Raw genomic sequence first — 23,750 nt, forward strand, 5'->3', positions numbered from 1 at the left:
GATTTTTATATTTGCAAATTATAAATTTGAATAATATTATATTCATATTTTAAAATTATTCACAAATTAAAAATTAAGTATAATTTTAATCAATTTTTAGTTAGCTTATTCAATGTTACATGAATAATTATTTAAAGTTTATATTAAAATTTAATTTTGTTAAATAATATAACAGATTATTAAATTACTAGATATATTGTGAAATCATTAAATTTGATAGTATTATGATATAAATCATAATTAAAAATGTTATTAAAAATTAAAGTTATCATGAACTAAATTAGGATTGACAACGTTTATTTTTTAATGTTTTAATTATATTAATGATTTAATAGAAAGAAATCAATTATTATATTAATATTATAATTAAATTTTATCGAATTTTCATTTTCATGTAATCTAATCAAAATTTACTAACTATTTAATTGTGGAACTTATTATGTTATGCACGCTAATAATTTTTTATAATCATATTATATTCATATTTCATATTTTAAAATTATTTACAAATTTAAAATTAAATATAATTTTAATAAATTTTTATTTAGCTTATTCAATATTACATAAATAATTATTTAAAGTTCGTATTAAAATTTAATTTTGTTAAATAATATAAAAGATTATTAAATTACTTGATATATTATGCAATCATTAAATTTGATAGCATTATGACATAAATTATAATGTATAAATAATCATTTATAAACGATCAAACATAAAGTTATCATAAACTAAATTAGAATTAAATCAATTTATTATTTCAATGTTTTAATTATATTAATTAATGGCAAAACAACTGGTTATTTTTATATTAAAATTAAATAATATCGAATTTTTATTTTAATGTTGTCTAATCAAAATTTACTTACTATTTAATATTGGGGCTATGTTAATTCTAAAATTCACATAATTGAGCCAAAAACAAAATATTTTTCCACCTTTTAGTTATAATATTTTCATGATAATATTATAGATAATATTATGTTATATTATTATGTTATGATAATAGTATATTCATATTTTGAAATTATTTACAAATTTAAAATTAAATATAATTTTAATAATTTTTTAATTGGTTTATTTAATGTTACAGGAATAATTATTTAAAGTTTATCTGCATATCTCATTTTTCTAATAATATAAAAGATTATGAAACAAATAGATATATCGCGAGATCATTAGGTTTATTAATATTATATGATATAAATTAGAATTAGAATTTTATTTAAACACAAAGTTATCATAGAATAAATTAGAATTAAATAAATTTATTATTTCAAAGTTGTAATTTTATGAATATTTTAATGGCAAAAATAACTTATTATTTTTATATTAAAATGAAATAATATCGAATTTTTATTTTAATGTAATATAATGAAAATTTACTTACGATTTAATATTGGAGATATATTAATTCTAAATTTTACGTAATTGAGTTATTAACAATATTTTGTTTCACGTTTTGCTTACAATAATATTTTCCTGATTTTTATATTTGCAAATTATAAATTTATTAACAATTATCTGAACATTCCATTCATTTTTATATTGAAAACTGATAATCCGGTCGAAATGTGATTTTTTAGATTGTAGATATTAATTTTTAATAATTTCGTACAAATATCATTTTACAAACATCTTTGGGTGGTAATCAGTTAAAAAAAATAGTTATTCGAAAATTGGGTAAATGATAAAAATGAATACAACAGTAAGCGCGCGCACATAATATTCTAGTATTTAAAGAAAAAGTTAATCTTCTTCGTGTCATAGTGTCTTTAATTTTTGGCTATTTCATTTTCAGTATCGATGAAATTTTGGCGGACAGTGATGACGAATTTGAAGATGTAGAAATGAAGGATGCGGGTAGAAATCCAAAACAACCGCGAAGAAAGACTTGGATCCAGGAATCTGAAGACAACATTGTCGATTTTGCTGATCCCACCGTCTCGAAAAGCATTTATGGTCAGTTTAAATTTTCCATAATTTGTTTTATTTATTTATTTTTTATCATTAAAAATTTTTAAAAGAGTAGATCATTTAATGAAGTAATTGTGTTAATTTATAGCTACGAAGCCGGGAACTTCTGGTGCGAATCCAGTCAAGGAGAAGTCTAAGGACATTGCTTTCAAAACTGCTCCCGATGGCAGGTTGATCATTACTGATGATAAAGACGATGAAAGTGATGATGGCGACGAAGGAAAGAAGAAGAAGAAAAAGTTATCATTCTTGGGCACGGATGAAGACGATTACGGTAGTAGAATTAATAATGAAAATATTTTCAAACTTTATACTCTTTCCAATCTTCCCCCTTTTTTTAAAGTTTCTATTTTGTCCCTTCTTTTCAAGGAACTTTCCTCTTTTCACGTTTTTTTCACTTAAATGCGAACGAAATATGAAAATCGAACTATATTTTGATTAAAAGTTCCTTCTTTTTGGCTGAAAAGTCTCCTATTAAATTTTTGTTTCAAAATTCATTTTTTTTAGATAAAAATTCTAGTAATTGGATGAAAATTTGATTATTTTGTTGAAAATTCACAGTATTTTGGTTAAAGTTTATTATTTTTTTTTTGTAGAAAAATTTGACCTTATCGTTGAAAATTCAACTATTTGTTGTTCAAGTTCAATTTTTTTTGTTTGAAAATTCATCTTTTTTGGTTAAAAATTATGAATATTTGGTTGATATTTTTTTTAATTCAAAAATTTGGTTGATAAGTCATTCTTTTTGGTTTAAAATTCGCCTTTTACGGTTGCAAATCCAACTAGTTCGGTATAAAATTCAACTGTTTTGATTAAAATTTAACTTCCTTGTTGAAAATTCAATTGTTTTGTAGAAAATAAATTTTTTTTGGGATGAAAGTTTAATTTTTTTGGCCGAAAATTTATCTATTTGGTTAAAAATGTATATTTTGGGGTTGAGAATTCAGTTATTTTGGTGGCAGTTTAACTATTGATCGTTCAACTATTTTGTTGAAAATTGACTTTTGTTAAAAGGCTGTCCTTCTTGGTTACAAATTTAACTGCTGATTTCTTTGAAAAATAAACTGTTTCGTTAAAAATTGAACTATTAAAACAAAGCTAACAATTCTGTTGAAAATTGATCTATTTTAGTTTTAAAATTCAAATATTTTGATTAAAAATGATTTTCCTTGTTGAAAATTCAATTATTTTGTAGAAAATATTTTTTTTATAGCAGCTATAATTTTTTTGGTAGAAAATTTAACTATTTCATTGAAAATTCAATTATTTTGGTGGAAAATTAGATTATTTGTTTGAAATATGAAATATCTTATTGAAAATTCGTGTTTTTATGTTCAAAATTCAATTGTTTTTTATAAAAATCATTTTTTTTCGGTTGAACGTTCAACTATTTTGTTGAAAATTGACTTTAATTATATTTTTTGTTAAAAATTCTTTTTTTTTTGTTCAAAATTATATTCATGTGGTTGAAAATTTAGTTATATTGAAAATACAACAATTTTGAAAATTGTCTTTCTTGGTTAAAAATTAAACTGGTTTCTTATAAAAATAAACTATTTATTTGAAAATTAAACTTTTCTGTTATGAATGAACTATTCTGTTGAAATATTAATTGTTTTAGCCTTAAAATTTAACTATTTTGAAAGAAAATGAAACTATTTTTATTGAAAATTAACTTATTTGTTAAACGTTAAATTGTTTTGTAGAAAATAAGTTTTTTTTAGATAAAGGTAGTTTGAAAATTCAGTTATTTTGGTGGAAAATTACACTATTTGTTTGAATATGTAATATTTTCTTCAAAATTTATATTTTAAGGTTCAAAATTCAATTGTTTTATATAGAAATCGCTTTTTTAGGTTGAACTCAACTATTTTGGTAAAAATTGACTTTAATTGTATTTTTTGTTAAAAATTCATCTTTTTGGTTTAAAAATATTGTTATGTGGTTAGAAAATTTAGTTATTATGTTGAAAATTCCACAATTTTGTTAAAAGGTCCTTCTTGTTTAAAAATTGAACTGGTTTCTTAGAAAAATAAATTATTTAGTTGAAAATTGAACTGTTTTGTCAAAAATTAACTATTCCGTTGAAAATTAAACTACTCTAGCCTTAAAATTCAATTATTTTGAAAGAAAATTAACATCTTTGTAAAAAATGTAATTGTTTTGTAGAAAATAAGTTGTTTTTTTATCGAACTTTCAACTATTTTGTTGAAAATTGATTTTAATTATATTTTTTGTTAAAAATTCATCTTTTTGGTTTAAAATTATTGTCATGTAGTTGAAAATTTAGATATTATGTTGAAAATTCAACAATTTTGTTAAAAGGTTTTTCTTCTTGATTAAAAATGCAACGGCTTGTTTCTTTGAAAAATAAACTGTTTGGTTAAAAATTAACTATTTTTTTGAAAGTTTAACTATTTCAGCCTTAAAATTCAACTATTTAGAAAGAAAATTAATTTATTTTGATTAAAAATTAACTTACTTGTTAAGCATTAAATTCTTTGTAAAAAATAAGTATTTTAAAATAAAATTCGTCTTTTTCGGTTGCAAATTCAACTACTTTGGTGTACAGTTGAAATATTTTGATTAAAAATTAACTTCCTTGTTGATAATTCAATTGTTTTGTAGAAAATATATTTTTTTATAACAGCTATAATTTTTTTGGTAGAAAATTTGACAATTAGAAAAAAATTAACTATTCTGTTGAAAATTCAACTATTTTGGTTGAAAATTAACTTTTCTGTTGATTGTTTTTACTTTTGGGTTGAAAATTCAATGTTTTTGCAGAAAATTCATTATGTTCAACTGTTTGGTTTTAAATTGATCATAATTCAATTTTTCGGTAAGAATTCATCTTTTTAGTTTAAAATTATTATCATGTGGTTAAAATTGAATTATTTTGTTGAAAATTCAATAATTTTGTTAAAGTTTTATTTTTGGTTAAAATGCAACGGTTTGTTAGAAAACTGGTATGTTCGGATTTAAATTATTTTGTGAAAAATTCAGCAATTTAAAAAAATGCAACTATTTTCTTAAAAAGTTGAACTGTTTAGTTGAAAATTTAACTATTTTGGTAGAAAATCACACTATTTGTTTGGCAATGAACTTTTTTGTTGAAATTTCAACTATTTTGTAGAAAAATTGTTTTTTTTTTCGGTTTGAAAATTCAACTATTTTTGTTGGAAATTTATGTTTTAGGATTGAAATTGAAATTGTTTTGTAGAATTTTTGTTTTGTATCTTTGGAAATTCATCTCTTTTGCTCGACGATTTAACTAATTGTTTGAAAAATCGTATTTTGTGATTAATTTTAATTGTTTTTTACTTAAATTAAAAATATTTTTCAATTAAAATATCAATTATTACATTTTTCCTCGAGAATGATTCTTTTTTTCTTAAAAATTCAATTACTTGGTTTAGAAAATATTTTTTTTTAGTTGAAAATCCAACAAGTTGGTTGAAAATTCATCTTGTTGGTTGAAAATGGAACATATTTCGGCTTGAAATCTTAGAAATTCAAAGCCTATCAAATTGAATTCAATATATTATTCGAGATTAATTTTATTTAAAAAATCTAATCCCCTATTTGCGTGAAAAATCACTCTATTTCGCCTGTTTTGAGATCATTTTGGACTTGTGACGTCTGTATCATATGAAATGCAGTTGGAAAAATAGTAAGAAAATAGTTTTTATTTTTTAGAAGTCGATGAAGATGACACAAAGTCAGTCAAGTCAACAAAATCGACAAAGAAGAGAAAGCACAGCGAAAGTGGAAGCCTTTACTCTGAAGCGGTTTCTGCTTCATCCAAGTACAGAGGTAAATATTTTCTTAATTTATTATCTAATTATTTGTTATTTATTACATTAAAAATTAAAAATTTGCCATTTTCAAGCTGGAGGTTCTGGAATACATCGACCGGTGAAAACAACGAAAACGGAAAAGGATACCGGTGCTGAATATCGAGGAAAGAAAGCCCAGGGAGACATAAAACGGAAAGGAAAACACGATCCTTATGCTTATGTACCTCTGAGCAGATCTTCTCTAAATAAGAGGTAGAGATTTATAATTAAATTTTACTTCAAAAAATTCCTTTCTTGTTGAATTTATCATGTAATTATATATCATTTTTCCAGGAAAAAGATGAAGAACGCTGGAAAATTCAAGAATATTATCTCCGGAGCTAAGAAGGGTGCCCAGTTGGGAAGAAAAAACCAGAAAAGAAAACGCGAGTCAACTAGAAATTAGTCCTGTTAAACACTAGATTCTAAGATAATTAATTATTGTTTAATATCTTGAGAAACAGCGGTTCTGACTGGTTTCTTAAATAAATTGATAATCGAGTTATTTTTTGTTTTTAGTCAATTCTACTATGAGATAAGTAGCACCTACACTTTTTAGCAAAACAATGTTTGGAAGAGAGATAACAGGGTGGCCGTTTCAATCGACGAAATAAATTCCCGGTCATTTCCCGGTTCGCAAACATTTTTCACGGTTAATGACATTTAAAAAATGGAACTCTAAAGCTAACAAATTTTCCACTTGAGGTAATAAAAACTGAGCTGCAAATGAAAGGACTCAAAGTGGAACTGTTAAATTTTGAACTTTTAAAATTGAAATTAAAAATTTTTTAATAAAAAAAATTTGTATTCAAGTGCTGAATAATTTACGTGTATAAAATTGAAGGTACTAACATTTTTCAATATAAAAAAATATAAATCCACGTTACCATTTTCAATGCTCTGAATTAAAAAAATCAATGAATGAACTTTAAAATTTTCAAAATTATATAATTTTAAGGAATTTTAAGCTAGAAACATCAAATATTGAAAAAGTGGAAAAATTTAAACTGAACAATTATTAAATTAGAAATTCAATTATTTTCTTTTTAAATAGTTTAAACATCCTTGGAAAGCTTCATAAAATTTATTTCAAAATCTTGAGAAATCTAGAAGTTGTTTTAAATTTGTTTTAAATTTAAAATCATTTTTGAAATTTTTTCAGAACTTCTAAATATCTGTCAAAATTAATTGATTTTTTTCTACAATTTTCAGAAACTCCTGCAAATTTTAGAACATTTCTTCACAATTTGGATGTGTAAATAACAATTAAACATTTATTATTTGCAAGGCGAAATTTAAGTAATTTTAAGAGATATGTAGAAAATTTGAAAAGATTCAAACTGAATGTAAAACTTGAAATGATAGTCTAATATAAAACAAACTGTAGATTTTTGCAGATTTTGAACAAAAAATTAGATTCTTTTCAAGAATTGTGAAAGACTTCAAACGAATAAAAAAAATTTCTCAAAATTCCTAGGAAAATTAAAAATAAATTTTCATTTTGAAACATTATTTTAAGAGAATATTTTAAAAAGTTTTTCAAAGATTTAAAAAAAAATTTCAAAAAAGATTCTAGAAAATTTTAAGAAAATTTTCTAAAATTTGCATGATAATTTCTAATCTTTTTAAAACTCCTAAATATCTCTTAAAATTACTCAAATTTTGTCTACAAGTATTCATTTGTAAATTATACATCAAAATTTAAAAATTTCTCTCACAAATTAATCATTTTTCAAATACAACAATAAAAATTGTAACGATCAAGTTTTAAAGACTCTTCGAAATTTTAACGATTCCAGGTTTTCTATGTCAAACAATTCAGTTAAAGATTCCTTACTTTTAAATATTTGGTTTCAATTTAATTGTCTTAAATAAAAATTCAAATATTGCTAAATATTCAATGATTAATCTTTTTTTATTAAAAATGTAAAATTGAATGGGTTAAAAATGGAATATTTTCGATTGAAAGTCTTTTAAATTTAATAAAATCCTTGAATTAAGAATATATTATAATGGAGTTATTTTTAAGTTGAAAATAGTTTATAAACTTTCAGTTACACGTTCACATTTTATTAATGACTAAGACTTTCAAATTAAAACCGTTTAAGTTTTAATGTTAAAATCCGAAAATTCTTAAATTTTGAACTGATTTAAAATCGTTTTATCAAATCTTTTTTGTTCACTTTTTATTACTTAAAGTACAGATAAATTAAGAAAATGTATTTATTTATTAAATAAAAATGTTTTTTATCCCAATTTTTCAACATCAAAAGCTTTTATTTTTTATTTGTTCAAGTTTTTAAGAAAGAATTAACAAATTTTTTTAATTAAAAATTTAAGTTTAAAAATAAAAATTTGAAATGGAAAACGTTTAATGTAAAATAATTTTGATTTACACATTGTAAGCTAAATTATAGCATAATTGAAAAATATAACAATTCAACAAATTATTTAAGAATTGTTGAAATCAAACCTGGACAGATTTTTCTTCTACAAATTTGTAAAATTCCCGGTCAAAACAAAAATTCACTCTCATTTCCCGGTTTTTCCCGGTCTAAAAAAATTCCCGGTTTCCCGGCCCAGCGGCCACCCTGGATAAGGATTATAAAAAATCCGTGATCAACGTTATCAACTTTTGACAAGTTTCACGTTTATTCTGCGTCTGGTAAACTGTAAGCAGTTGAATTTTAGACCAAGACAATTAAGATTAATAAAATAATTAATCTTTTCACAACATCAGGGTGTCGAGCAATTCTCAGGAACGAAAATCAAGATCTTTTCCAGGTTTTCCAAGTCAAGAAATCAAAGTTTTCCACGTCTCCTTTTTACATCAGATAATGAAATAAACAAATCTTTATGAAATCTTTTGAAGTATTACAAACCTTAGTGAAAGCTAGAAATTTCGGTGAAATCTTTTAGAAATCTTTTGGCTTTTTTCAAAGCTTTTGTAAAATCTTTCAAATTCTTGAAATCTTTGTTTGCGAAATCTTTCGTTTTCGTTTAAATTCATTGAAATCGATTTAAATATTCTGAAATGTGTTGTAACCTTTTGAAATCGCTTAAAATCTTTGAAATTCTTGAAATCTTTTGAAATCCTTATGAATTCTTTAAAGAAATTGTGAAATCTTCTCTAAATCTTTTGCATTCGTTTGAAATCACTGGAATATTTGAAATATTTGTGAAATTTTTCTTAAATCTTTTGAAATTTTATATAAAAATTTTATATCGTTTAAAATACTTGAAACGTTTTTAATCTTTGAAATCTGTTGAAATCTGTTCAATCCCTTGTTGAAATCTTTTAATTCCTTGAAAGCTTTAAAATCTACGATAAATTTGTGAAATTTGTTTAAATCTTTATAAAACCTTTGAAATGTATCTTTAATCTTTGTTCGTGAAATATTTTCTGTTCTTTTAAAATTATTCAAATCTATTCAAATCTCCTCAAATTTTTTGAAATCTTTTGAAATAATTAAAAATCTTTTAAATGTTTTGAAATCTTTTAAATCTGGTGTAATGTACCCTTGCTGAAATCTTTGAAATTCTTGAAATGTTTTGAAATCCTTAAAATATTTGAGAAATCTTTTGTAATCGTTTGAAATGTTGTCAAATATATTTAAATCGTTTAAAATCTTTGAAACGGTTTGAAATCCTTCAAATCTGGTGTACTGCACCCCTTGTTGAAATCTTTGAAATTCTCTTATTGTTTTGAAATCTTTATGAACGTTTTATGAAATCCTTGAAACTTTTGTGAAATCTTTTGACATCTCCTAAAAAGTTTTTAAGTTACCTTAAATCTTTGAAATGTTGTGAAATCTTGAAAATTTTTGGAAAGTTTTGAAATCTTTTTGCAATGGTCGAAATCTTAGCGAAATGTTCGAAATCTTTGTGAATTCGTTGGAATTATTTAAATTATTACAAATCTTAGTGAAATCTTTTGATATCTCCTAAAAAATGTTGAAATTGTTTAAAATCGTTGAAATGTTTTGAAATGTGGTTTAATATACTCCTTTTTAAATCTTTAAACTCTTTTGTAAGTTTTAAAATCTTTGTGAAATATTCGAAATCTTTGTGAAATGTTCTAAATCTTTATGAAATATTCTAAATCTTTGGGGAATTTTTGTGAAAACTTTTTAATCTAGTACACACGCCTTTTTTGAATGTTGGAAATTCTTGAAATCTTTGTGAAATATTTATCAAATCTTTCTTGAATCTTTGTTTGGAAAGTCTTTTGTATTCGTTGAAGTCATTGAATTACTTGAAATATTTTGAAATATTCTAAAATATCTTAAAACCTCTTGAAATCGTTTCAAATTTTTTAAATCTTTGAAATCCTTTATATCTTTAAAGTTTAAACATTTTTGTGAAATCTTTATTGAAGTCTGGCGTGCGCTCTTTTTTTAAATCGTTAACATCCATGAAATCTGTATGAAATGTTAAAGATATTTAAAATATTTTGAAAGGTTTGAAATATTTTCAAATCTTTAAAAATATTTTGTAACCTTTTGAAATCTGTTGTAGGCTCAAAAACCGAGTGGTCAACCCCTCGAAAAATCCGCTGTATGGCCATGGCTTATTATAATTCTGAAACTGAATTAACATCGAAATTTTAAACTAATAATTTTTATAATTTATAAGTTGAACACCTCAACAAAAAGCGCCTTGAAATATCTTTATTTATTCTGTAATAAACAAAAGATAAATTATATCTTGACGAATCAAAAAATTTGCAGAAGCAAGATTTTTTCTGAACGAGATGTTTCTTTCATAATAGGCTAAAAGATTTAAATTACTCTTCACATTTCGATAAAATTTCTGTTAAAAAAAAAGAATAATTAAAATTCAAGGTTTTCGTGAAAAAATCAAGATTTCCAGATTTTTATGGTTTAAAAAAAATTCAAGGAGATTTCCAGGTTTTCAAGGTAACTAGACACCCTAAAAATAATTAAATTTTCAACCTACAAAGCTGTATTTTCAACCAAGTGGTCGAAATTTCATGAATTCATAAATTTGAATTCCAAAAGTAAGAATTTGGAACAAAACATTTGAATTTTAGGACAAACAAATAATGCTTTTACAAAATAATGAATATTTTAACAATGTAGAATTAACTATTCCAAATTTAATAATCAAATTATTTCAAAAATTCCCTTGGATTAAGAATTTACGCAAATCTTTTAACTTTAAAATACACCTCACGGTTATATTCGTTTAAACAATAAAAACTTTTATATTTAATTTCCAATAGTTTGAATATTTTAATTATCAAATACAATTTATTTGTAATTTGAAAAATAAATCAAATTTTAGGAATTTTAATTTTTTTAATCTTGTGTGAATAAACTATTAATTAACAATTTTCAATAATATAGAAATTCTATCAAATAGCTGAATTTTTAATAAAAAAAGATGAATTTTCAGTCAAGAAGATTCATTTCTGACAAAAGACGAATTTTCAACAAAGTACATGAATTTCCCGAAAAAAGAAGAGTTTTCAAACAAAAATGTTATCGATCAATTTTCCGATTAGAAAATTAAGTCTTCTTAACTAAAAGAAAGGATTTTAAAAAGTTGGAGTCAACCAAAACAGACGACTTTTCAGCAGGAGTGAAATCGTTAACGCAAACAGATTCATAAATGATTCTTTTTTTAATTCAATTAAAAATTACCAATTTTCAACGAGACATATCAATTTTGAATCAGTTGCACTTTTAATCAAAAAAAAAAAAATAAATTTTGAACCAAAAAGATAAATTTTCTACAACAACAAAAAAACAAACGAATTTGCAAAAATTACAATTTAAGTTTAAGGAATTCCAACAAAATAAAATAGATGGATTTTTAACCAATATGGTGAATCTTAAAAATTTAATTAATTTGCAAAAAAATAGTTTAACATTTAACGGAAGTTTTTTGTCAGTGAAGAAAATTAATTTTCAACAAAAGAAAAAAGGAATTTTTATCAAAATACTTAAATTTTAAACAGAAAGGATCGATTTAAATTAACAAACAAAACAAACAAAATTTCAAGAAAAGAGTAGAAAATTCAACCACATAGTGAAATTTTCAATTAAATAGATCAATTTGCAACCAAAAATGGAATGGTTAATTTTTCAGATAAAAAAATTAATTTTACAACAAGAAATTTTTGTCAAACAAAATATTTAAATCGACAATCAATAAAATAAACGTTTAATTAAGTCGTTCAATTTTCAACCATATAGTTGAATTATCAACCGAAAAAGATAAATTCTCAATTAAACAAAAATAGTTTCTCAACGAAATATAAAATATTTTACATTTTAACCAAAAAAGATTTTAATTTTTAATAAAAAAACATTCGATTTCTACCAAAAACGACGAATTTTCAACCAAATTAATTTTTAGTCAAACAGTTGCAATTTTTCAAAAAAAAAAAAAAATTCTTAGTCATAAAATATAATAGTTGATATTTAAATTAAAAAAGGCTTTAACTTTGAATCAAAAAATTGAATTAATAGAATTAATTTTCCACGAAAAAGACGAAGTTTCAACAAAATACGTGAATTATTACCCAAATAATTGATTTTCCAACTAAAAACGATCTATTTTCTAACAAAAGTGGAATCAATTTTCAGTTAACAAAAATTATTAAAAAAACAATTTCCAAGAAAATAATTAAATCGTCAACCAATAAAATGAATGTTTAACAAATTAGTTCAATGTTCAAAAAAAGAAAGATAAATACGCAATAAAAAATTCAATAGTTCAATTTTAATCTAAAAACAATAAGTTGGTAGCCAAAAATGGAATATTTAAATTTTCATATAAGAAAATTAATTTTCAACTAAGAAAACGATTTTTTAACAAAAATTTAAAAACTTCTACCAAATAGTAAAATTTTCAACTAAAAATAATTTAATTTTTTTATTAAAAAACAGCTGAATTCCATAAAGAACGATGAATTTAAAAAATAAAATGGTTGACTTTTTAACCAAAACATATTAATTTATAGTCAAAAGTTGCATTTTTAAGGAAAAATATGAATTATTAACGAAAAATATCATATTTGATATTTCAGTTAAAGAAGGTTTTAACTTTGGATAAAAAATAGTTTAAATCAACCAGAAACGAAAAAAATGTCTAAAAAATATTTTAATTCTAAACAAAATGGTTTTCTGTTCAAAAAGTTGCATTTTTAACCAAAAGAGATGAATTTTCCACCAAGAAGATTATTTTTCTATGAAAAAGTTGAATTGTCAGCAAAATAAATGCATTATTAACCAAATAGTTGACATTTCTTTAACTAAAAACGATGAATTTTCAACCAAAAATGGAATAAATGTCTAGGTAAAAAAACTATTTTTAACAACAAAAAAAATCGATTTCCAAGAAAATAGTCAAATCGTCAACCAATAAAATGAATTTTTAACAAATTAGTTTAACGTTCGACCAAAAAAGCGAATTTTATACAAAATAATTGAATTTAGAAGATAAAAATATGAATTTTGAAGATCATATTTAATATTGAAACAAATAGTGTAATTTTCCAGAAAAATAACTGAATGTTCTACCCCAAAATATAAATTTTCAACCAAATAGTTAAATTTTCTATAAAAAAAAAAATTGAATTTTTAACAAAGATGTTAATTTTTAATCAAAATAGTTGAATTTTAGACCGAAATAGTTGGATTTGCAACTTCTGAACTAAAAATATAATAGTAGACTTTGCAATATAAAAAGAATTAATTTACAATGAAAATAGTAGAAATATAGAATTCTTTTTTTAAGCGAAAATAGGGCAGATATAGCGTGTGAAGTCCGTATTTAGATGATTTACTTGTAAAATGAAGTAACTAATTTTAGTTTTTTCAAGCATTAAAGAATATACCTGAAGTTCTGAACGTTCAAATGGACGAAATATTTGTCGACGTTTCCATATTACCCATAAATATGGTTGCAACTGCAATTTAAATTACGCATTATAATTATTGCTCAATATTAAATTATTTTCAATATAAATTAACAAACATTTTAGCAATTTTCCTGATTTGCAAAGTCATCTGTAAAAAATTTCGTTCATTTGAATTGTTCAAAACTTCAAGCACATCATTTCAAAATGGAAAAATGAAACTAACAAGAGACGTCTTAAGTACGCCATGGTCTCCAGCTTTAAAATAAAAAGAAATGCTTAGAAAATATTTGGAGAGGTTTTCAAATCAGTGTGAGATCTAAGACGTTTCTAGATATTAATAATTTATTAAACTACTGACGGAAAGCTCGGAAAATTAATAGATAGGCTTACAATTATCAATTAATTAAACTTGACATCTTAAAAAAATAGAAGAGCTGAGTTGTCCTTTTTTATCTGTAAGCAAAATGAATAAATTTCAGTGTTTCTGACACTACTACATATATATTGAAAAATACATTGTAGAAGCTTGACAATAAAAAACAACGAAAAGACTTTTATCTACAATAGCAATTTTCGAGAAATTCGATTTCTCACCTATCTTCAACGCTAGATTTCTTGGGTAACATTTCTTCTAAGGCTCCAGACTCGCTCAATTCCTTGACAATATCCAAACCACCGATCAGTTCTCCTTTAATGTAGAGTTGAGGATACGTTGGCCAGTCGCTGAATTTCTTGAGGCCTTCCCTCACGACATTGTCCTCGAGAATATCGAAAGTTTGATAATCCGCCTTGTAACTATCAAGAAGGGCGACTATTGTTCTCGAAAATCCACACCGAGGAGTGGCCGGGTTTCCTTTCATGAAGAGCATGCAGGGATGCTGATTGATGAGTTTTTTCAGTCTAGCTTCAAGATTTACAGCTGGCATTTCCCAGGAGCCAAGTGGCGAATCCGATGACAATTGTTTCCTTGTTTTTTCAACTAGGGCCACTGGATTCACACCATCTACTCGGTCGACTATGTTACCATTTTTGTAAAGAATTACGGTCGGCACTGCCGCAACACCGTCTTTTATGGAAATTTCCGGGAGATCTTCTGCTTGGATTTTTCCGAAATTCACTTCTTTGAAGTCGTCTAACTTTAACATTTCTTCGATTGCGTCACACATCTGACCACATAGTTCAGACCAGGGGGCGAAGAAGTGGATGACTGTTAAGTTCTTGGAACTGGAATGAGAAGATAATGCCATCAGTGATAAAAGACTTCACAGTTCAAAATTCAACCTAAGAAAAAGAATTTTCAACAAAATAGTTGAGCTAGCGCGTCTGGTAAACTATAAGCAGGTGAATTTTAGACCAAGACAGATGAGATTACCAAAATAATTAATCTTTTCACAAAACAGTTACATTTTTAACCTAATAGTTCAGTTTTCAACCTAAAAAGTTGTATTTTCAACCAAATGGTCGAAATTTCATAAATTCATACATTTTCAATTGAAAAGGAAGAATTTCCAACAAAACAGTTGAATTTTAGAACGAAAAAATAATGCTTTAACAAAATCGTTGAATTTTCAATAAAATAATAAACATTTCAACAAATTAGAATCAATTATTCCAAATTTAATAATCAAATTATTATAAAAATTTCCTTTGCCTGAGAATTTAGGCAAATGTTTAAAATAAACCTCAGGATCATATTCATTTAAACAATAAAAACTAATACTCTTCGATTGAAATACTGTTTGCGTTTAAAAAAAAATTATACATATGAATTTCTTTCATTCACATCCCCCTACCCCCTTTATTAGAAAATTTATATTATTATAATATTTAGGTACATATATACACAGTTGTATCATATTAAATTTTCAATAGTTTAAATATTTTAATTATTAAACACAATTTATTTGCAATTTGAAAAATAAAATAAAATTCTAATTTAAAAAAATCTTGGATGAATCAACCATTTTTTTAAAAATTGAATAGTAAAGCAATGTTATCAAATAGCTGCATTTTTAACAAAAAAAGATGAATTGTCAACAAAGAAGATTAATTTTCGACCAAAAAACAAATTTTTAACATGAATTTGCCGAAAAAAAGAAGAGTTTTCAAAAAAAAAATGCTATCGTTAAATTTTCTGATGGGAAAATAATAATTAGAAGAAAAAATTAGAAAAGAATTTTCAACAAAATAGTTGAGTTTGCAATCTACAAAGTAGAATTTTTTTAGAAAATATTTGACGTTAAAACACGAAAATATAATTTTTCAACAAAAAGTTAATTTTAAACTAATGAAGATTTTTCACTCGAAAAACGAACATAAAATGTCAATCAAAACGTTGAATTTTTGAGCCAAAAAGAGGAATTTTAAAACGCATAGTTAAACTCTCGACTAAAAAAATATGAATTTTCAACCAAGAAAAAAATTTCTTTCAAACAAGAAAAAAAAATATAAATGAAATTGTTGAACTTTCAAGCCAAAAAGACGAATTTCAAAACACATAGTTAAATTCTCGACTAAAGAAAGATAATATTTCAACCAAGAAATATGTTTCATCCAAAAAAGAAAAAAATGTGAATAGAATTGTTGAATTTTCAATCCAAACAGACAAATATTCTATAAAACAGTTGAATTTCCAAGAAGAAAGTTATTTTTCAACAAAATAGTGGAATGCTCAACCAAAACAGATCAATGCTCCACCAAAGAGTTGACTTTTTCACCAGAAAAAAAATTAAATTTCTACCAAAACAGATGAATTTTCTCCACAAAGAAAACTTTCGTTTTATTTTTAACAACAAAATTATTTCCCACAAAAAAAATTAAACGGCTACCAGAAGAGATGAATTTTCAACAAAATCTTGCGAGATTTCAAACCAAACACTAGATCTTTTCAGGAAACATTTGACATTTAAACCCGAAAAGATCAATTTTCGACTAAAAAGATAATTTTTTAACCGAGAAATTTTAACTCAAAAAAGAAAAAAATGTCAATCAAATAGTTGAATTTTCAGCCAAAAAGACGAATTTAAAAACACATAGTTAAACTCTCGACTAAAAAAAAAAACTACTTTCAACCAAGAAAGATGTTTCGTTCAAAAAAGAACAAAATGTCAATGAAATTGTTAAATTTTTAGGCCAAAAAGACAAATATTCTATAATACAGTTGAATTTCCAACAAGAAAGTTATTTTTCAACAAAATAGTGGAATGCTCAACCAAAACAAATCAATTCTCAACCAAGGAGTTGACTTTTTCAACAAAAAAATTTAATTTCTATAAAAAGAGATGAATTTTCTCCACAAAAAAAACTTTCAATCCGAAAATATTAATTTTCAACCAACTAGTTTAATTTTCTACCCAAAAACCTGAATTTGTTACCAAAAAGACGGATTTTAAACTAAACTGCTAAAATGTCGATTAAAAACATAAACTATCAACTCAGAAAAATTGTTCACTCAAGAATGAACAAAATTTCAAATAGTTTAATTTTCAAGCAAAAAAGATGAATTTTCTATAAAACAGTTGAATTTTCTACATAACAGTTGAATTTTCAAAAAAAAAATTATTATCCACAAAAAAAGATTAAATTGCTACCAAAAGAGATGAACTTTGAACAAAATCTTCTGATTTTTCAAACCAAAAACTAGATCTTTTTAGGAAAAATTTGACGTTTACACTCGAAAAGATAAATTCTCGACATAAAAAAAAAATAATTTTTCAACCAAGAAACTTGAACTCAATAAAGAAAAAAATTTATTTTCCACACAAAAAAAGATTAAATTGCTACCAAAAGAGATGAGTTTTCTACAAAGCAGTTGATGAAATATTTTTTAAAAAGACGAATTTTATACCAAATAGAGAAATTTTTGACTAAAAAAAATACATTTTCAACCCAACAGAAAGGATTCACTCAAGCATGAAAAAATGCCAATGAAATTGTTGAATTATCAATAAAAAATGACGGATTTTCTAAAAAAATAATTGAATTTTCAACCATAAATTTATTTATTACGAAAAAAGATCAAATTCCTACCGTAAGAAACAAAATTGATATAAAAATGCTGAATTTTTTAGCCACACAGTTAAATTTTCTACTAAAAACTTTACTATTTTAAGCCAAAAAAACGAATTTTCTACAAAAACAGTCAAATTTTCAACAATAAAGTTATTTTTCAAAAAAGTAGTTGAATACTCAACTAAAACAGATTAACTTTCAACAAAAGAGTTGACTTTTCCACCAAACAAAGAAAATTTTTGACAAAAAAATGCATTTTCTACAAAACAGTTGAACTCACTCACCCAAACATATTAATTTTCAACCAAGAAGAAGAATGGTTTACGAAAAATATGAAATTTAAAACGATTACAGTTTTGACTGAAAAAGAACAATTTTCAGCCAGAAGCGGAATGGTTATTAATCATCAACCAACAAAGGTGAATTCTCAACAAGAAATGTAATGCATAGTTGAATCCTCAACCACAGTAGAACTTTTTTTCGACAAAAAAAAAAATTGCAACAAAGAAAGATATTTCTGTCAAGAAAGAAAAAAATGCCTTCAAATAGTAGAATTCCGAGCCAAAAAAAAAAATGAATTTTCTATCAAACATTTGATTTTTTAACCCGAAAAAATGCAACCAAAAAGATGGATTATCAAGCAAGAGACGAATTTCGAACAAAAAAAGTTGAATTTTTAACCGTCGTTGTGAATGAAATCACGGCGATATGAAATGTCCGAAAAACTTTTGTTAAATAAACCAATTTTATATGTTTAAAATCTTTCTCATAGTCATGATACTGAGATTAAGTATAATTATATATTTCTTTCCAAAATTTATCATTTTGTCCTTGCATTAATTTTTTTAATTTGCACTTTATTTATCTAAAAATAAATTATTCAAATGCTTGAATATTATAAAAATGTATTTGATTACTATAGCTATATTATATCTGTAATAAAAAATTGTTATTTTAATTACAAAAATTATTTAATATTTATATAATTTGGAAATGTAAAAGAAACCATTTTTATTACAGTTCTCATGTAAATTTACTAATTTACGTGAATTTCCCGCGTAATTGAAAAACTGTGATCCCTGTGATAAGGAATAAAGTTATAGATAAGGGGGGAGAAAAGGTCATGTCATAATTTATCTATCAAGAAACCAGTGATAAGTTATGTCTAAAGAGGTTTTCAAAACGATATTTAAACAGAGACAAATAAAATATTTACACTTTCAGTTATGTAAAAAAAATTAATTTTCAACCAAATCATTACATTATCAACCGGAGATGAACTTTCGACAAAAATGATGAATCTTCACAACAAAAAATGAATTTTCAAAAAAGAGTTCCACATTCAAGCAACTAGTTGAATTTTCGATCAAGAAGATGACTGGTTAACCAAGTTGATATTTTAATAGAATGAATGAATTTTTCAACATAAATGAAGTAGTTAAGTTTCCAGTTGAAAAATTAATTTTCAACCATATAAGAAACAAATTTTCAACATAATAAAGAAATTTTCAACTGTATAATAGAATTTTGAGGTAAAGCTAAAACGAATAATTTTCTATAAAAATAAGATGAATTTTCAAGACAACCGTTGAATTTCCAACCAAAAAATATGACTTTTAAAAAAAAAAGTTGAATTTTTCAACCAAACAATAAAATTTTGAACCAAAAAATACTAGAGTACAATAAAATTAATGAATAATTTTTAAGTGAAAAAGACAAATTTTTCAGAAGATACCTTTTAATCCACAAAAATTTGCAGAAGTTACCTTTTAATCCACAAAAATGAATTTTTCACTTTATCAATGTTTTACAAAAAAAGACGAATTTTAAACAAGATTATTTTTTAAATAAAAATATTAATTTTCTACCAAAAAATACAATTTTTTAACAAAATACATGAACTTTAGACGAAATATTAGAATTTTTAATTAAAGATGACAATTTTTAAACCAAATAGTTTAATTATGAACTAAAAAAAAAATAATTTCCAATCGAAAGTGAAACAGTAATATTTTTATCAAAAAAAATGATTAAAAATGATAAATAGCCAACCAAAACTTAAATAATTTAATTTTAACTTTAAAAAAATAATGTTTAATTAAACAGAAGAATTTTCAAATCAAGAAGATTAATTTTTATAAAAAAGATAATTTTTGAACCATAAATCTACTAATTAAATTACCAGCCAAAAAATTAATGTTCAACCAAAAGCTCATATTCCAACCAAAGAAATGAATTTTAATTAAAGCGATGAATTTTCGACAAAATAATTTTTAACAAAAGAGTTTAATTTTCAACTAAATAATATTATTTACAACCTAAAATATGAATTTTCAACTAAAATGATGAGTACTTAACTAAAATATTTGAATTTTTAATTAAAGATGACAATTGTTTAACCAAATAGTTTAATTTTAAACTAAAACATTTCCAACCAAAAGTTAAATAATTGAATTTGAACTATAAAAGAATAACGTTTAATCAAACAGAAGAATTTTCAAACCAAGAAGACTAATTTTTATAAAAAAAGAGGAATTTTCAACTAAAAAAGATCATTTTTGAACCAAAAATCTACTAATTAAATTTTCAGTCAAAAAATTAATGTTCATGCAAAAGCTCATATTCGAACCAAACAAATGAATTTTAATTAAAACGATGAATCTTCAACAAAATAATTTTTAACAAGAGTTTAATTTTCAACTAAATAATATTATTTATAACCTAAAACATGAATTTTCAACTAAAATTATGAGTTTTTAACTGTAATATATGAATTTTTTAATGAAAAGAAGAATTTTTAAACAAAAAGATTACCTTTCAAAGAAATAGATAATTTTCTACAAAAAAAATCGATTTTCAACAAAATATGGGAATTTTCAACGAAATTTTCAACAAAAAATGCACATTCAAATTTCCCGTTGAAGGAATTAATTGTCAACTAAACTAACGAATTTTCAACCATAAAGATTAATTTTCTACAAAAAATGCAAATTTTTCACAAAGTACATAATGTTTCAAACATCTAATTAAATTTCTAAATAAATACAAGAATAAATAAAAATTCAATAATAAATTATGATTTGAGTAAACATTAGTAAACAGAAATAATCGGAAAAATCTGCGACCATATAAAGTAGAAATCACTTTTCAAATTTGACAAAAATTATTAAAATAATGAACACTAGAATTGTACTGCGATAAGAAGTAAATTCCCGGGTTCTTAAATTAAATTCCCTGTTTTTTCAAAGTGAAGTCAACACCCTGAAATGAATTTCCATTAATTCAGTTCGGATTGAAGCAAAAAAAAAGGGGAGAAGTTTCTTTAAAAAAGGGGAAAATGCGGAATTAATTAAATTTTGGTTTTGATTTTCGAGTGGAAAATCCTGCTTCCTAGCTGATACGGATAAATAACAATGGTTAAGAGGTAAAAAAGAAAAAAGGTTGTACAATTTTGGAATATTTCGTAAGAAAAGCACTCAAGAAAAAAAGATCTAGAATTTTTTAATGGGGCTTCGAGAAAGGACGATCCTAACCTTGAATTTGAAACAAGGTGTGCACGCAGTGCTCCAATAAATTCGTGCCGGTACTTACTCAATCAGTTGTTTGTACATTTTTTCATCCTCGATCAAAACGTATCTCGGATTAGATGATTTCTCCGTCATATTGAATTCTTCGAAGATCTTCCTAATCGAACAATGTGACCAATAAATCAAAACACTTTAAAAACTTTTTCATGCAGCGAAAAAACAGCTGTAACAGCGTAACAGGCAACAGCTAGGTTCAGGCTAGGTGGGGGAAATCAAAGATGTCGGCACGCCGAGGGTCAACCAATGATACCAAATGCATAGAACGAAACTTTGTTTTTTTAATACCTTAGAAAAAAATTATGTTTCACCTTAGATGAATTTGGATATTATTGTTTATTTGGTAAAAGTTGTTCAATCACATAACGAAATCATTAGTAATTTTTTTGTCATTATTTAATTTAATAGCTCTTGAAAAATAAACAACAATATTCTGGTATACTTATGACAAATCATTTTTTTCCAGAGTATTAAAAAAATTAGATTTCGTCCAATGCAATTGGTATTCTTGGTTGACCCTCGGCGTGCAGACATCTTGGATTATCCCCACCCAAAATAACTAACACGCATGTGCATTAAACAAGCACGTGCGCGTACTTAAATTCCAATTCTTGGTGGCCCTTCTTTCATTTTCCAATTCATTATCATTAGTATTTTAAGTTAATAAAATAACACATTAAAACAATACATTTTTGTAAATTTGTAAATTAACTATAAAATACGAATAAATAATTATTTTTTAAATATGATCCTCATAAGCCTGTTTTATAGGGTTCCAAAAAAATCTCATTAGTGAAAAATTAGGTTTCGCGAGTGTTTAGCCCTAATTATGATTTTTTCAGGTTTTTTAACACAAATTTTTTCAAATACATACAATACTACTTCAACTGATAATTGGATTTTTACATGCATTATTTAAAGCATTTTTTTAAAGAATATTCTCTTAGAATAATTCTAGAAATGGGTATTTTTTCAAAATTTTCAACTTTTCGTCCAATTTTCCATTAGAGTGATATAATATTTCTTAAACCAATTTCTCATTGTTTATAACTATCTTCTTCTATATCAATAATAGATAGTTACGGTCTTTTCTGCAATTTTTTACTTTTTTCTACTTTTCACTGATTGAGATCATAATAAATGCAAGTTAACGTAATTGTTTAAACAAATTAGTATTGTTTATAACAATCTTCTCCTATATCAATAATAGCAAAGTGGACAAATGTAAAAAAATTCGGGGGAAAATGCCCACATTTTGTATTACTATAGAAGAAGTTATATAACTTTAAACAATAATTATTGTTAATTTAAAATAATTCTTACCTCACTCTAAGTGAAAAGTGGACAAAAAAGTGGAAATTTGAGGAAACACCGTAACTTTCTAGCATTAATCAACGATAACGTTATTTTAAAAAAAATTGTTTATATAATTATGTTTATCAGGTTTAATTAATTATTACGTCACTTTCATTAAAAAGTAGACAAAAATCTGAATAATTTGGAAAAAGTGCGACTTTCTATAATTATTCTACGAGAATATTGCAAAAAACAATAATAAATTGTTTAAATAATTTATAAAAAAAAACTATTTTTCATTTACGGGCTTTTTTAGGACCCTATACAAAGATTTATGAGGGTTATATTAGAAAAACAATTTTTTATTTATATTCTATGCTTAATTTTTAAGAGGAATTTTGAGTTTTAATTCGATTTACTTGATGATTCTGAATAAAATTTACAAAATTGTATTTTTTTCTTATCGAGACCTGCGGAAACTAAATATCATGTTTGTTTTAAATAAAAAACGCAATTTTTTTTTGTAAATTCGAACAAAGTTCCGGGCGATATGCATGAAAATTCAGAAAAAAATTCCAATACATTTTTGTATTACTCATTTCCAGAACCAATAAATATTAATTAAAAAAAAAAGAAAAAAATATTCATTTTTTTGTGAATTCGAACAATTTCTGGACAGGTGCATAAAATATTTTTTTAAATCCAAGGACGTTTTTAGACTTCTACGGAACCACTGAATATAATTTTTTTTTCAAAACAAAAAAACGCATTTTTTTAATGAATTCGACCAAATTTTCGGTCAAATGCATGAAAATTAAAAAAAAATCGAATAAATTTTTGTACTACCCTATTGCGGAACCACTGAATATAATTTTTTTCAACAAAAAAAAACACATTTCTTTTTTTGTAAATTCAAACAAATTTCCGGGCGATATGCATGAAAATGAACAAAAATCCAACGAATTTTTTTGGACGACTCTTTTTTGGACTTGTTTGGGCTACTGCGGACCACTAAATATCATTATTTTTTAAAAAACAAAAAAAAACATTAATTTTTTTGTGAATTCGAAAAAATTTCCAGGTATGTCCATGGAAATTAAAAAAAAAAAATCTAATGCATTTTTGTACCACAAATTTCCGGGTAATATGTAG

General features: G+C 24.2%; 2 protein-coding genes across 2 annotated transcripts in view; one reads left to right on the plus strand and one right to left on the minus strand.

Moving 5' to 3' along the window:
* LOC117174827 (RRP12-like protein) overlaps nucleotides 1-6,321 on the plus strand; it is a 43,164-nt gene extending 36,843 nt beyond the window's left edge. The window contains exons 17-21 of the mRNA XM_033364204.1: nucleotides 1,802-1,962; nucleotides 2,066-2,251; nucleotides 5,677-5,793; nucleotides 5,870-6,029; nucleotides 6,111-6,321. Coding sequence (XP_033220095.1) covers nucleotides 1,802-1,962; nucleotides 2,066-2,251; nucleotides 5,677-5,793; nucleotides 5,870-6,029; nucleotides 6,111-6,222 — 736 coding nt within the window. The 3' untranslated portion in view covers nucleotides 6,223-6,321. The remainder of the gene's footprint in view (nucleotides 1-1,801; nucleotides 1,963-2,065; nucleotides 2,252-5,676; nucleotides 5,794-5,869; nucleotides 6,030-6,110) is intronic.
* A 7,714-nt stretch (nucleotides 6,322-14,035) lies between these two features.
* LOC117174705 (glutaredoxin 3) overlaps nucleotides 14,036-23,750 on the minus strand; it is a 47,362-nt gene continuing 37,647 nt past the window's right edge. Inside the window, exons 2-4 of the mRNA XM_033364012.1 lie at nucleotides 21,310-21,402; nucleotides 14,302-14,931; nucleotides 14,036-14,160 (exon numbers count right to left, since the gene is read on the minus strand). Coding sequence (XP_033219903.1) covers nucleotides 14,157-14,160; nucleotides 14,302-14,931; nucleotides 21,310-21,402 — 727 coding nt within the window. The 3' untranslated portion in view covers nucleotides 14,036-14,156. The remainder of the gene's footprint in view (nucleotides 14,161-14,301; nucleotides 14,932-21,309; nucleotides 21,403-23,750) is intronic.

Source organism: Belonocnema kinseyi, chromosome 6 (assembly GCF_010883055.1).
Source record: "Belonocnema kinseyi isolate 2016_QV_RU_SX_M_011 chromosome 6, B_treatae_v1, whole genome shotgun sequence".
Taxonomy (NCBI): Eukaryota; Metazoa; Arthropoda; class Insecta; order Hymenoptera; family Cynipidae; genus Belonocnema; species Belonocnema kinseyi.